Here is a 13107-nt window from a genome sequence, read left to right on the forward strand (position 1 = left end):
GGTATAAGTTAATTTGTGCTTTTTGTAAGAGGATACGCTTAGGTTAGCCATTTTAGAAATAAAATAGAAAATGCTAATTTATTCTGCTGTACGACTTTTTAAAGTATATTTTAAACGTTTTAAATACATTGCATTAACAACACGGAGAAGTACGTCTCGTGTAAATGACGGATTCGGCTGATTTTAGTGTTTTGAGTGTAACCCTTCACTAAAACAGTAAGTGCCAGTTGTTCTAGCTTTGCCGAAGTGTATTTGTTTTAGTCCTGACTTGATTCTTGACATCATGGCCACAGCTGCTGAGGTATACCCAACCCCTCCCTGGAAATGCGGTGCAGAGCACACAGTAGCGTGAGAATCGCTATTGTTTACACATAATGCATGTAACCAAAGCATCAGTATTACCACAGTGAAAACAGCTCTTACGCTGAACGGGGAGGGGGTCCTATCGCTAAAGCCTGTGTAAGATCATGTCACTGTTCCTGCAGTAGACGGGGTTTCCTTATATTATTTAAAGGTGCAGTTCGCGTAAAACTGTAATCGTCACGATAGTGACGTCATACAGTAAGCACTGTCATCTGTAAAGTAATCTAACGCAGTACTGATAGTACATTGTGCTTGTTTGAAATGCGGTTACCTGAGTAATGTCGGCCTACAGGAAAGCGCCAAAGATTGCACATGCCTGAATTGCAGATAAGACCTCTATAAAAAAAATAGTCAAATGAGCCCTCGTTGTGTAACAGTTGACCCGCAAGGCAGTAGATCCTGGGTTCAAACTGCAGCTCTGCGATGGTCTGGCTTTGAGGGGTGGGGATACGTCCTATAATATACAATGCTTGTGGCATCTACCTATTGTAAAACTACAAAAAAAAGTTTTATGAGGCTGCAGTCCAGTGTGCAAACACTGTGTGGTGACGTCATTGAATAAAGCCCGTTTCCATGGATACGGGAGAGGCAGTTCTTCACCACTGAAGCATAAAAAACCCTCTGGTTAGATCAGATTTAACTCCACTAGTTCTTCACCGCTGAAGCATGTGATCAGTCTTGATACTGACGCTGCTGAGAACATGTGTTGGTAAATGCGTGGCTGGGCAGCGACTGTTCAAATGACAGACCTCTTTCCAAGATGGGTTTGTACTGCAGATCTCAGTTCAGTCTAAAAACACTTGTTAACATTTATCGTGAAGCTTTTGAGCAGTGAAACGGCATTGAATCAGGAGGGGCTCTCGTTTTTAGGGTTGTTATTCCAAGTCAAAGTAGTGATCCGGCCTGAAATTCATTTTGCTTTCTCAGCTTCTGGTGCAAACCCAGAATACTTGCACAGCATCGTGAGACACAGCCAGTCTGCCCCCATTGCAAACTGCTGCAGCTGATCAGTAAAGTAGAGTCTGTGAAGGCTGCCACAGTAAAGAGATAGCTGAAGCAGTGTTGGTGGGGAAACTGATTTTAAAGTCAAGTAGGTTTCAACATGGAAAGATGTAGGGAAAGCTGACAGTAAAGTAAGGGGTCACTTCACTTGCCATGTTTACATTTGCTTGGCTGGGGGTGGTTCTGGAAGAAAGTATAGTAATCCAGTGAGCTTCTGAGGGAATCAACACAATACCGAGTCTGCGGTTTCTCATGGAACAAGAATGAGGCAATGGGATAGATGTTAAGTATAGGTTGTAGCCCACCTTGTGTCTAAGTGCTGTAGGCATCCTACAGTCTGACTCGTGGACGTATCATTTGTACAAGATTACCTGTTCCCCTTTATGTTATGTGGCTGTTTCAGGATCCTAGCGTGTCCTTTTCTTTCTGTTTTGATCTTTTTTTTTTTTTTTTTTTTTTAAGACGTTCATTTTAATACGCAGTTGAAAGTACTGGAATATTGAGAGCTCGCAAGGCAGGGAATAACAAGTGTCCCCTGAGCAGTACTGTACGGTGTTGGTGGCTGATGCATGATTTGCATGCTGTCCGGGTAACACTCATTTTAGAGATTGTTATCTTTGGAGCACAATAGGCACAAGTCAGGTTTCAAGGAGTCATTTATGATGTTCTTTAAAGAGAACGTGCGACACATTTTTATCTGCAGTTAGTTGTTCACTCTCCTCCTCTTCCTCCTCGTATAATCCACACCTGGTCCAGGTATTCATTCCATGGGGTCTTCATTTCTTCTCAAAGAGGTAGTCATTAACAAACCAAACCCAACAGAAGGGGAAGTCTACCAGACAAAGCAAGCAAAGTTAAATTGCAGACGCCAGTGATCAAGCTGTATTGTATTCCTCATCAGGGAGGTAGCTGTGTGAACCCTGTGGGAAAGAGGTAGGGTCAGGTGTGGTTTCTTTATTACATTCACTGTTGCATGTAATTGAGGCAGGTGTGTGCCCTGAACCTGGCTTCAGATGTGATTTCAGGGCAGGCACACACACACACACGTACACACACACACACGTACGTCATGCGATATTTATCGGTTCAAGTACTTGATAAATTCCATTTCAGCCTGTATTTTGAATTGGTTCCGATCCAGCGGGCCAAGTCCATTTCAGCCTGTATTTTGAATCGGTTTTTATTCAGGTCTTGTAAACCAGACACACGGTGGGGGAGGCTGCACTGTTGTCCAGTATAATAATTGAGAGTTAGATTTTGGCGAAGGGAAGCACTGTAAGCCTGTCTTGTTAAAGCGTTTGTTCATTTCCTGTTCTACAAGGCTCAGCACAGCGGGGCACATTATTTCTGGTCTGCTGAAGACAGTCTTTTTGCTTAGTTTTATAAAGAGCAGGCTAGTCAGCCTGATGGGTGAGAACATTTGAGATGTACGGCTTTCAGCCGGAGGCGACAAGGTTTGGCAGCCAGCCAAACGTTTACTTTATTCTCTCGTCATCTGGAAACAAAACTTTTTTTTTTTTCCTTCATAGACCCGAGTTATTGATGTATTTTGTGAAAATCGTGGCGAGAGAGTGAGAACCATTTAAAAATGTTTTTATCATTATGGTGTTATATGAGCCTGCTTCTCCACTGTGAACAAATTCCTATATATAAGCGTAAGGTCTGTACAGTACTTATGAGAAGTTCAGGTTTAAAACATATATTTGTTCAATCTGGCTTTGCTGTGAGGCTTATGCATAGTGTGTGGGTGTGTGTTTGCATTCGTGTGCACATGTAGAAGCAGGACTATCTGACAGAAGAAATGACCAGAGATTAGGGTCTGTTTATTTCAAGAGTCAGCCCTGCAGGCGGGGGTTGAGGTCTCAGGCAAGCTACTACTGCATGAAAGTGCGTGTTCTTGTCTAATGGAAGCTGCTCTTGCCTCCGCAGTGTCGAAAAAGCACGGGAAGCTCATCACGTTCCTGCGCACCTTCATGAAGTCTCGCCCCACCAAGCAGAAGCTGAAGCAGCGCGGGATCCTGAGGGAGCGGGTGTTCGGCTGTGACCTGGGCGAGCACCTCCTCAACTCTGCACATGACGGTAAGCGTCAGTCTGCAGGACGTCTGCGTGCAGAACTACCCAAACAGGCATACTGAAGGATTCCTTCTGTGGTAATGAAGTGTCTTCAAAGAGCAGCGTTCAGAGCTCCTGGGTGATGTTACGACATGATTACACGGATGGAACTGTAACTCTTATAGCAGTTCCATTCCAGGTTTTAAAGAGTCTGATTAGCCACGGTGTAGAGGTCACAAGCTTATTCAGCTCCTAGTAAAACCAGGACTGGATCAGACTGCTAAACACGGCATCATTTTTAATGGAGCAGTCCAACCATGAACCCCCTTGGGGTTTACTTTGCAGTTCTTGCTGAATTTGAAACTGTTGTTAAAGTTTTTATAGGCTGTTGTTGGTGTTTTTTGGTATTTATTTTACTGACATTCAAGGGCAGGTGAACTGAGCACCCACACCCAACAGGATATATAAATATACCCTTATTGTGTACACCTGTTGCCTGCAGATAACTTGTTTTTATGCAAATAAAGCAGCCGGACAGGTTTTCATTTTCCAAATGAAAAATAAATAAAAAGAAAATCTATCAAACCGGTCGCAGAGGCATTAAGTTGCATCACGTGGGTAATTTTACGTCCTGCCCCCTTGGCCTCATTGTGAATGCAGCCTGGACACAAAACAGGATACAAATGAACAGGTTGTGTAAAGTCAGGGGGAGAAGAAACCTTTATTATCAGTGGCACTATCTGTACTCCTTTTGCCAATCATCTTAAAGTTGAAACTGCACAATTTCCACGAGTTTGGAATCGCAAGTTGTGTTGCCTGATTTCAGTCCCTCATTTCCACACAGTTCATGTGTCTGTCTCTTGAACATACCTGCTGGTGTTTCCGTGTGGCTCCACAGGCCTCTGTAGTGTGTGCGTGCGTGCGTGTGTGTGTGTGTGTTCCCTGCTTGCCACTGAGTTTCCTCACGCTTCAGAAGTGTGATCTAACAAGTGCGTGACACTCTGAGCCTTTTGCATGGCATTCTCTCGTGCTGTTTGCGCTTCCAGCCTCGCGTTGTAAGGGTCCAGTGCCTGTTTGTGTGTGCTGAACAGGGAAGGGCATCTCTTCAACCCGTTGGCATTGCTTTCCCTCGCCCCTCTCTCATGAGATTATGTTAAACAGAGATGCAAACACAAGCCTGTAAGCAAGCTCTCGGTTTCCATTAGCAGTGCCAGGCAGACCAGTCTGGTACACCTGGAAGTCAGGCAGCGAAGAACTGTGTTTTAAGTTAACCTGCTTGTGCAGTGTGAGGCTGGAGAGGGAAGAGTACAAAAAAATATAGAGCTGATCTGCTAATCCCCTGGTGTTGTCTGCCACGTTCTGTGTGCAGGTGTTCTTACAATTCATAATACTGCTTATAGATATGTTAGGATTTCCTACCTCAAGAATCTAATTTCAGTGTAATTCAGGTTATTTGTAAACGTCTGGGTGAGGTCTGTGGTGCCATGTGCTGTTCCTCTGTGATCTAGTGTATGTTTCAATATAAAGACGCTTTCCATTTTAACAATGGAGTTTCAGTTGATGGTCAAAATGTGTGAAAAAACAAACTTCTAAACTGTCCCATGGCTGCTATTGCTGTGGTAAGGAATTCTATTGAGATGGTATTATGAGTGAGAGGGTTATTTTCAGTGATGAGTCAATTTACACATTTATAACAAATAATGCAACAATGCAATTCCCATCTGGCTGCCAAAAGCAGCAGGCAACAAATAAATATTTAGTGCTTCAGACCCAATATTGTCACGCTACATTTAGCCTAGACAGAGCCGTTTGTCATGAATCATTTATTGACTGTAGGAAACTGCATCGTGTTCTGCAGTATATAGCAGTACTTTCAAAGCCCTGTTTTGTAATCAGAAGCATTCGCTAGACCACTCCTTCTTTCGGCTCGGCCTGAGGGCCTTTGAAAGATTGCTGTGGCAACAAGTGCACTTCAGAGGGTTAAAGGTCAGGTAGGCTCATCAGCACACATTGTAAAGCTGTGTTTACGAGAGCCCTAGCCTGGGTTTATCCTCTTCTATTTCAACGACTCCATGTGTTTCCTAATCCTGCCTGCCATTATAAATAGTTTTTTTATACTGATGGCTTATAGTTGCCTTTGCTGCTTGGCTGTGAGTCTGTGCCAGGGACCTGCATTTTGAGGCTCGGGTTTTTGCTTTTGAGAGAGTACTAAGAGTTCCTCACCCCCGCTTTCTATCTCAGTGGTGAATGAGCAGCTGGCCATGATTGGGGTCCTTCATAGCTTCCTAGCTGTTGCTGTGCTTGACGTCTCTCTCTCTCTTAGTGCTTTAGAGTCCATGCAGAAACGCCCCTGCTTGAAAGGTCGTGTTATTTGCCCACTCCCCCCGTGCACACTGGAGTGAATGCTCTTCTCAATAAGAGCTAGCGTGTGTTACAGCACGGCTCCTCTTGCTGTAAGGAAGAAGTCCTGTATTAACTGGGGCGCTTTTAACCAAACCGGTCGTGTGAAGGGGGACAGGAACACCTCGCTGCTTACAAAGGTGAAATTCTAGATGGGCACATTCAATCCGATCTGACATCGGAGAGCTCTTGAGCCAGGCAAGTTCAGTTAATTCTGTTATTGGCTCAGTTTTTATTGAGGCCGTCCTAGAAAACCGGTTAATCTTGCATCCCGTGCGGTCGATGGAACGGCTTCCCAGTGGGGCCTCGTGCTGGCCGGCTTGCTTGCTTGTGACTTCCAGTCATTCAAGGACAGCTACACAGAATACACAAAACCAACATAAAGCCGTCAGATACTTGGTGTCATGCTTGCTGTAGCTACTGAACTAGAAAGATAAGACCATTATCAGTTTCCGAGGGGTAAAGCATGGCAGAGTCAGCCCCTTGTTGGACTACTGGACATTTGAAATGGGAGTTAACTGTGTTTCTGCTGAGGTTGAGAAGGCTGTACGACCCAGTGCTTGAATGTCGGCCAGGAAGCCAGACATTTAGTGGCGGGTTTGATTTCGAAACTCTCTCAAGTGGCTCCTCTTATGCAGTTGGTAGGTTTTGGTTCTGCGGTGCTGTACTGATGGTTTCTTCTCTCCCTCCCTGCAGTCCCCCAGGTCCTCCAGAGCTGCACAGAGTTCATTGAGAAGCATGGCGTGGTGGATGGGATCTACCGGCTCTCCGGGATCGCCTCCAACATCCAGAAACTGCGGTAAGAAAGCCTGAGAGCCCGGTAAACCCTTACGAGGAGGAGACGAGCAATGGGCTTGCTCCACTTCCCTAGAGCAAGATTTCAATTCTCACTTAATATCTGCCTTTGCTGAAATAATAATTGGGGCTTACAATGCTGTAGTTCTGCATTGAAACATCACGAAGCCTGTGAATTGTGCAGCACGTTTCTGAGGTTTAGACACTTCATGTTATAACTTCCAGTGTCACGAGTGGGTACAAATAGATCTGGTTTAATAGGGAATCAGAAAGTCCTGCAGGACTATTTCACTATAGAGGTCTTTCTGCAAGATTGGACATTGGCCCTCAAATACAGATCCTTATTGGAGAGTTGATAAGGCAGTCAGTCACTGCATGTGATTGACATCTAACTTCCCTCTTCGTTTACTCAATCCGCTCACATGTAAATCGCATTCAGTGGCAAAGCTTTTGAATTAACAGGTTTCGTGATGTTTCAATGAAGAACCTGCTGGTACAAAACAAATGCCGTCCTCCCAAAGATGTTTGATTTTTTTTTTTTTTTTATTCGGGTTATCATAAAAGCCGACGGATGTGAAGTATTTTACTGCGCTCACGTTTTGTGCGAGGTGTGTTTTTAAAGGTTACTGCTCATGTGTTATACAGAACATATCTGCTTGTACGGAGAGGCATGTGTTGTGGCTCCTCAGACTGATGATCAATCCAGTAAATGCCTTTGGATTTGAACTCATTTTACCGAGAGCAGGACGGTCCCCGGAGCATCATTGGCTAGCCATGGAACCAATCCTTCCACTCAGATCAGATTTGTGTTTGAGCCGGTGCTGCGTGGAACCGTCAGGGTTAATCCCACAGTAGCAGCCTGCACAGGATACTGCCTCACTCTGTAATTGGCAAAAAACAAAGCAGGTGTCTAACCGCATGCCTGTGTCTCTGGCTGGAGTCCAGAGTCTGCGCTGGGAGGGCTGTAGTTTGAAATCCGAGAGGATAGACTGTTGATCGGTTCACAGGTATGCTAGATACTGGGCCATGATAACAGCAGCACTGCTTTATAACATGAATAATCCCACGGTGCCGATACATCTAGTCACATGGAAACTAAACCCTGGCAAGGACAAAACTCTGTTTCACTTAATAACTTTTACAGCTGGTTCAATAAATGCCTATCTTGCGACCTCCAGTACAGTATCCCGAACAAAATCAAATGGATTCTATAGGCACCTGGGATTAACAGGATATTTATAGTAGATAAACAGCACTGAATGGGTTTGTTTTTTTGGTGTGTGTGCACTCCAGTCACATACAGAATGGTGATTTGTGTGTGTATATACTGTATATACACACACAAATCACCATTATATATATACATGCCCTTTTGTAGGCTTATTTTAAGTCTGCAGTTAAACATTATATTTTATTGCTTATCAGATTCTGTTTTTTTGGCTGTAACTTACTTTGAAAGCTGTTTTATTTTCCTGTGCATTCGCTCGCTTGTTTATTTATTGCTCTGAACAGTTGATTTTGATCCTCATTTCAAGTAAAACCGTTGTGTTGATGTTTTGTCTCTCCGGTTCCCTCCATGGGGGCAGCCGCTGTTAAGAATCTCTGCTTCTGGTTGAGACTTGTACAGATATCCCCGTCCCGAGCCTTTGGCATTTCACCTCATTCTTTTTCCTCCTTTTTGAATCTCTGAATTCTCGTCACTGAACTGCTGACCGTATTCCACCAGCAGAGCTTTTCATAATCTGGTGTTTGAAACTAAAAGGAGGCCTCTATCCAGTGATGAGATTTCGATATTATTGTGAACCGTTCTTATGCCCATAGAGGCGTCTGGAACGTGTGTATCCTAGACTCTCAGCAGCTGGATTGATTGTGTCGCTTCTCCTCGTGCTTCTCTCTGTCTCCTGTGTAACATGAGATGTGGGTGATGCAGACGCACATGGGTTCAGCCAACCAGAGCGGCTCCCGCACACTTCCACTGGTGCCAAGGGTCTGCTGCTTTGGGGGTGGGGGGGTTCCTCAGTTTAGTACATTGTGTCCCATGATCAGTTCCAAGCTCTTGTCCCCATTACTTTGTGCCCGCCTCACTACTCGTGGCTCGTATTGAGATCTCCGCTCCAGGAACAGTGTCTCTGTTTTTGTTCCCTAACTTCAGTACATCTTGATCTCTGTACTTTTTTGCTCCTGACTCACGGATTTTCAGATTGGAATCGGAGACCAGGCGTTTTCTTGCTTAACATTTATCATCTTAATCGAATATTTCTGTGTTCCTCCAAAATGCATGGCGCTCTCGTTTCTTCTGCATGCAGTCCTCCAGATGACCCACCTGCAGTGTGTGTGTGTGTGTGTGTGTGTGTGTGTGTGGAGGTGGTGTTTTCTGTTCATGGTTAGGCTATGTTGACACTCAGTTGTACATGTACTGTATATGGGCTTTTATTTGCCTCTTGTAGTTTATTTTTTTCTTTATTTATTTATTTTTCTAGGCACGAGTTTGATTCGGAGCAGATTCCGGACCTGACAAAGGATTTGTACCTTCAAGATATCCACTGCGTGGGCTCCCTGTGCAAGCTGTACTTCAGAGAGCTGCCCAACCCCCTGCTCACCTACCAGCTCTATGAGAAATTCTCAGTGAGTACAGCAGGGGCTTCTCCACAATGCCAGTCATGTAATCACAATCCCAGCAATGACAAATATCCCAGCAATGAGGGCGGGGTGTACAGGAGCCCTTGTGTTAAGAACAGTGTTAGACTAAAGAGTGCTGGGAGAATATTACAACCTTTAATGAGATACAGCTTTGGAATACAGAGGAGAAAATCTGGCGTGGACTGCAATACCATAGAAACTGTAACTCGCAACAGAAGGGCACTGTCTCCCTCTAGCGGCTGAGCATAGGGACTGCATGCGAACTTAAAACTTAGGCTTTTTTTTCTACAGCATATCTTTTATATGTGAAAACTGCACAGCTCCCAGTTTTGGGTATGTTATGTTTGCAAAGTTATTGGCTGTTTGCATAATTATTATTATTTTTTTTGTTCATTAAATTGGTGTAACATGCTGAGTACTGCTGGTACTGTAACCTAGTGCAGTGCTGCTGTCGTGCTGCAGAATTCACTTGTACTAGCGTCCAGGTTATTGACACTTTCTCTCACCACAGGATGCAGTGTCGGCCGCCACCGATGAGGAGCGATTGGTTAAAATCCATGATGTCATCCAGCAGCTGCCTCCTCCCCATTACAGGTCAGTGAGACTCACAGCACCCTCTGCAGGGTGGAGTGGTTACCACAGTCGGGCACAGTTCCATGTGGTTCACAACATACCCTTTGTAACCTCCTGTAGATGGGTCATCATCATGGGCCACCTTTAATAATTACATAGCTGGATGTGAGCCATGCATTCTATTCTCATTGATGAATTGTGAATAACTGATATTAATGAAATCTTCAATTCAGATAACGTGCTTTTAATAAGCAGCTAACAGTGTCACAAGTTAAACGATGCAGTGCGATCTTTTTCCAGGACCTTGGAGTTTCTGATGAGACACCTGTCGCACCTGGCTGCTTACAGTTACGTCACGAACATGCACAGCAAGAACCTGGCCATTGTGTGGGCGCCCAACCTGCTCAGGTAAGAGCCAATAGCTGTGTGAGCAGCATGGTCCCTTTCCATCAATACGCTGCTGGTACAAGACCTGGCATTCTCATTTGTTGCAGGAAAGCTGTTCTCAAAAATAGCAGTTTTCGTTTTTGTGTGGTAGCATGGAGATATTATTTTATCAGAAATCCCGTTCATATAGATGCATTGTCTGCGTTTCATACAAAGTGCAGTATTAAGATAATACCAAAAGCCAGGCTTCATGGGCGGTGACGTGTATTATTGCCGATTTAGGGCTGTTCTGTGTTTAATCGGCCAGCCACACCCTGTTGACTATCTGCACCACACATCGAAATCCAGAATTCATTCCTGTTTGCTTAGACAGTTTACACCTGCAAGCACAGGAAAGACGACCAGCGTTGACAGTATTGAATGTGATCCCCGACTTGCAGGATACCCTGTATAGTGGTATGAAAAATACAATGAGATGTCAAAGCAATCCTAGTATATGGAGACATGAATAAGCGTTGTGTGTAAATGTGTCGTGTCTTTAGAAGTACTGAAGGTGTTTTTTTGTCTCTGTTGCCCCCCCAGGTCGAAGCAGATCGAGTCGGCTTGCTTCAGTGGCACAGCAGCCTTCATGGAGGTGCGGATCCAGTCTGTGGTGGTGGAGTTCATTCTCAACCACGTGGACGTGCTCTTCAGCACCAAGCTGAGCTCACTGATCCGGGAGGGAGCAGGTCTGTACTGCAGGGGGGCTGCTGAGGACAGCCTAGCAAACTGAACAAAGCAAACGGCAGCACTGCTTTAGGGAGGTGGCAGCGTGTCGCACAGAGGTGCATTTAGATAAGGTATTGGGATTAATATAGAGATCTAGAGGCGCCGATACAGTAGTTGTATTACAGGATGTGTTGCACCTTTCACGCGATTACGCTGCTGTACAGAAGTAAAAGGAAGCAGGTGCTGTTTTCTGTTTGTGTGGGTGTGAATGTGATATTGGGAGCTACGTTGAGTGTCTGTGTTGGGAAGTGAGCACGTGTGTGTCTTTCCAAGTTCAAACCGTGAGTAAGTGATGTTGCCTGCAGGCAGTTGACCTCGCCCATAGAGAGGAATCGGTGGTTTTGTTTGAGAGATTCTCCCACGCAGGTGAAATAAAGTTAAACGCAAAACTTAACTCTTGGAGGCTGGTAATACAGGGTTTTTCTTTTCTTTCAATCCTCACCCGCATGTAGTCGGTGGATATGTATGTGTTAAAGGTAAGAACTTCTATAGAAATGGGATCCTGTTCTGTGAGGTTGTTTTCATTCTGCAGTGTGCTGAGCTTGCTTTTTTTTTTCTCAGTCGTGGATAGTGTGCTTTGAACAGCATGTGTGAGATTGTAAGGAAAGACTGACACTCAAACAGCAGAGCAGATTTTGAAGATCAATAGAATAACTTTGGAGAGCAATAACAAATGCCTCTGGATTTTTACACGTAGTAACTTTTTTTTTTTTTTTTTTTTTGATTGTGCACTAAAAAATAAAAAGCTAAACAAACCCAAGATAATTTTAATTTTAGCTTGTGTTTAGTGAAGGATTTAGAAAAAGGTCTTTCCTGGGACCGTCCTCCTAACTTCTCCTAACCCTCCCTCGCTCTCCCCTGCTCCCAGGACACTGCTCCCTGGCCCGGCCCAAGTCTCTGCTGGTCTCCACTCCCTCCACCAAGCTGCTGACCCTGGAGGAGGCTCAGGCCCGGACACAAGCCCAGATCAACTCCCCTGTCACGGCCGACAGCAAGTACATTGAGGTGGGGGAGGGGCCGTCCGCCCTGCAGGGCAAGTTCCACACCGTCCTCGACTTCCCTACAGAGAGGTAACACAATACAGGGCGCTGCGCTGCTCCTCCTCGAACCCCTGGTTCTGCTCCTGTCCCACTAGAACCTGCACAAAGCTTTGAAAAGCAACGATAAAATAGAGATGGTTTTTAATTCAGTATACAGAGGGGGACTTGATTTGAAGTCTTTATAATCATAAAAGGTATAAAGTTAAACCAGGACACTACTTTTAAGTTTTGCACAGAGAGAAGAACAAGAGGGCATAAATGGAAGTCGAGTAAAAGATTTAGAACAGAAGGTAGGAAGCAATTTTTTACAGAGTTATAAATGCATGGAACAGCCTGCCAGGTGAAGTAGTAGAGTCTAAAACACTGGAGACATTTAAAAAAGACTAGATTCTGTGCTTTTAAATGAGTTATGGGACAGTGGTGTGCTGACACAAGGGACGAGCCTCGGTGGGCCGAATGGCCTTTTCTCGCTCCCAGTCTTTTCTTGTGTTCTTATAGTTTTGTGAATATCGCTCCCCAGGAAGAAGGTGAAGAAGTCCCCGGTGGGCAACTGGCGGTCCTTCTTCAACCTGGGCAAGTCCTCCTCTTCCTCCATGGCCAAGCGCAAGCTGCAGCGCAACCGCAGCGAGCCCCACGAGATGAAGGCCCTGGCCCTCGCAGGTCAGACTGCAGCCTGCTTTAACAACTGGAGCCATCGTGGGCAGGGGGGCAAGACATTGACAGCTTGTACTAAACCAATCAATCAATGTTTCTCGCTGAAGTCTGACGCCTTGAAACACATCTGACCTTGTCAGCGTGATCTCTTGCCCCGATGGCTCCAGTTTGTCTCAGTACTTTGAGATTCCAGACATGTAATGTGAATGTTCTCTTGCTGTAGTGGCCGCTAAGAGCCGTATGCTCAATAGTTTCTTGGACGATGCACAGAGATGATTCACCGATTTTGTTTTTCTGCAGGTTGCAGAGGTGATACAGGCACACTGCGCTCTGCTAAAAGCGAGGAGTCGCTCACCTCTCTACACAACGTGGAAGGTAGTGTCATGCATTTCTGTGAAGCAGCCCTGTTCTTTTATGAGAGAGAGCGAGAGAT

At 45.0% G+C, this 13107-nt stretch overlaps 1 protein-coding gene across 11 annotated transcripts in view; it reads left to right on the plus strand.

The window, feature by feature from the left end:
- Window positions 1-13107, plus strand: part of arhgap32b (Rho GTPase activating protein 32b) — a 78273-nt gene that overhangs the window by 60478 nt on the left and 4688 nt on the right. For all 11 annotated transcript variants that reach the window (XM_059009499.1, XM_059009500.1, XM_059009501.1 and 8 more), the window contains 9 exons: window positions 3295-3444; window positions 6514-6616; window positions 9093-9237; window positions 9764-9846; window positions 10126-10233; window positions 10795-10940; window positions 11849-12050; window positions 12541-12680; window positions 12975-13049. In XM_059009499.1, coding sequence (XP_058865482.1) covers window positions 3295-3444; window positions 6514-6616; window positions 9093-9237; window positions 9764-9846; window positions 10126-10233; window positions 10795-10940; window positions 11849-12050; window positions 12541-12680; window positions 12975-13049 — 1152 coding nt within the window. The remainder of the gene's footprint in view (window positions 1-3294; window positions 3445-6513; window positions 6617-9092; window positions 9238-9763; window positions 9847-10125; window positions 10234-10794; window positions 10941-11848; window positions 12051-12540; window positions 12681-12974; window positions 13050-13107) is intronic.

This window comes from Acipenser ruthenus, chromosome 39 (genome assembly GCF_902713425.1).
Source record: "Acipenser ruthenus chromosome 39, fAciRut3.2 maternal haplotype, whole genome shotgun sequence".
NCBI classification, from domain to species: Eukaryota; Metazoa; Chordata; class Actinopteri; order Acipenseriformes; family Acipenseridae; genus Acipenser; species Acipenser ruthenus.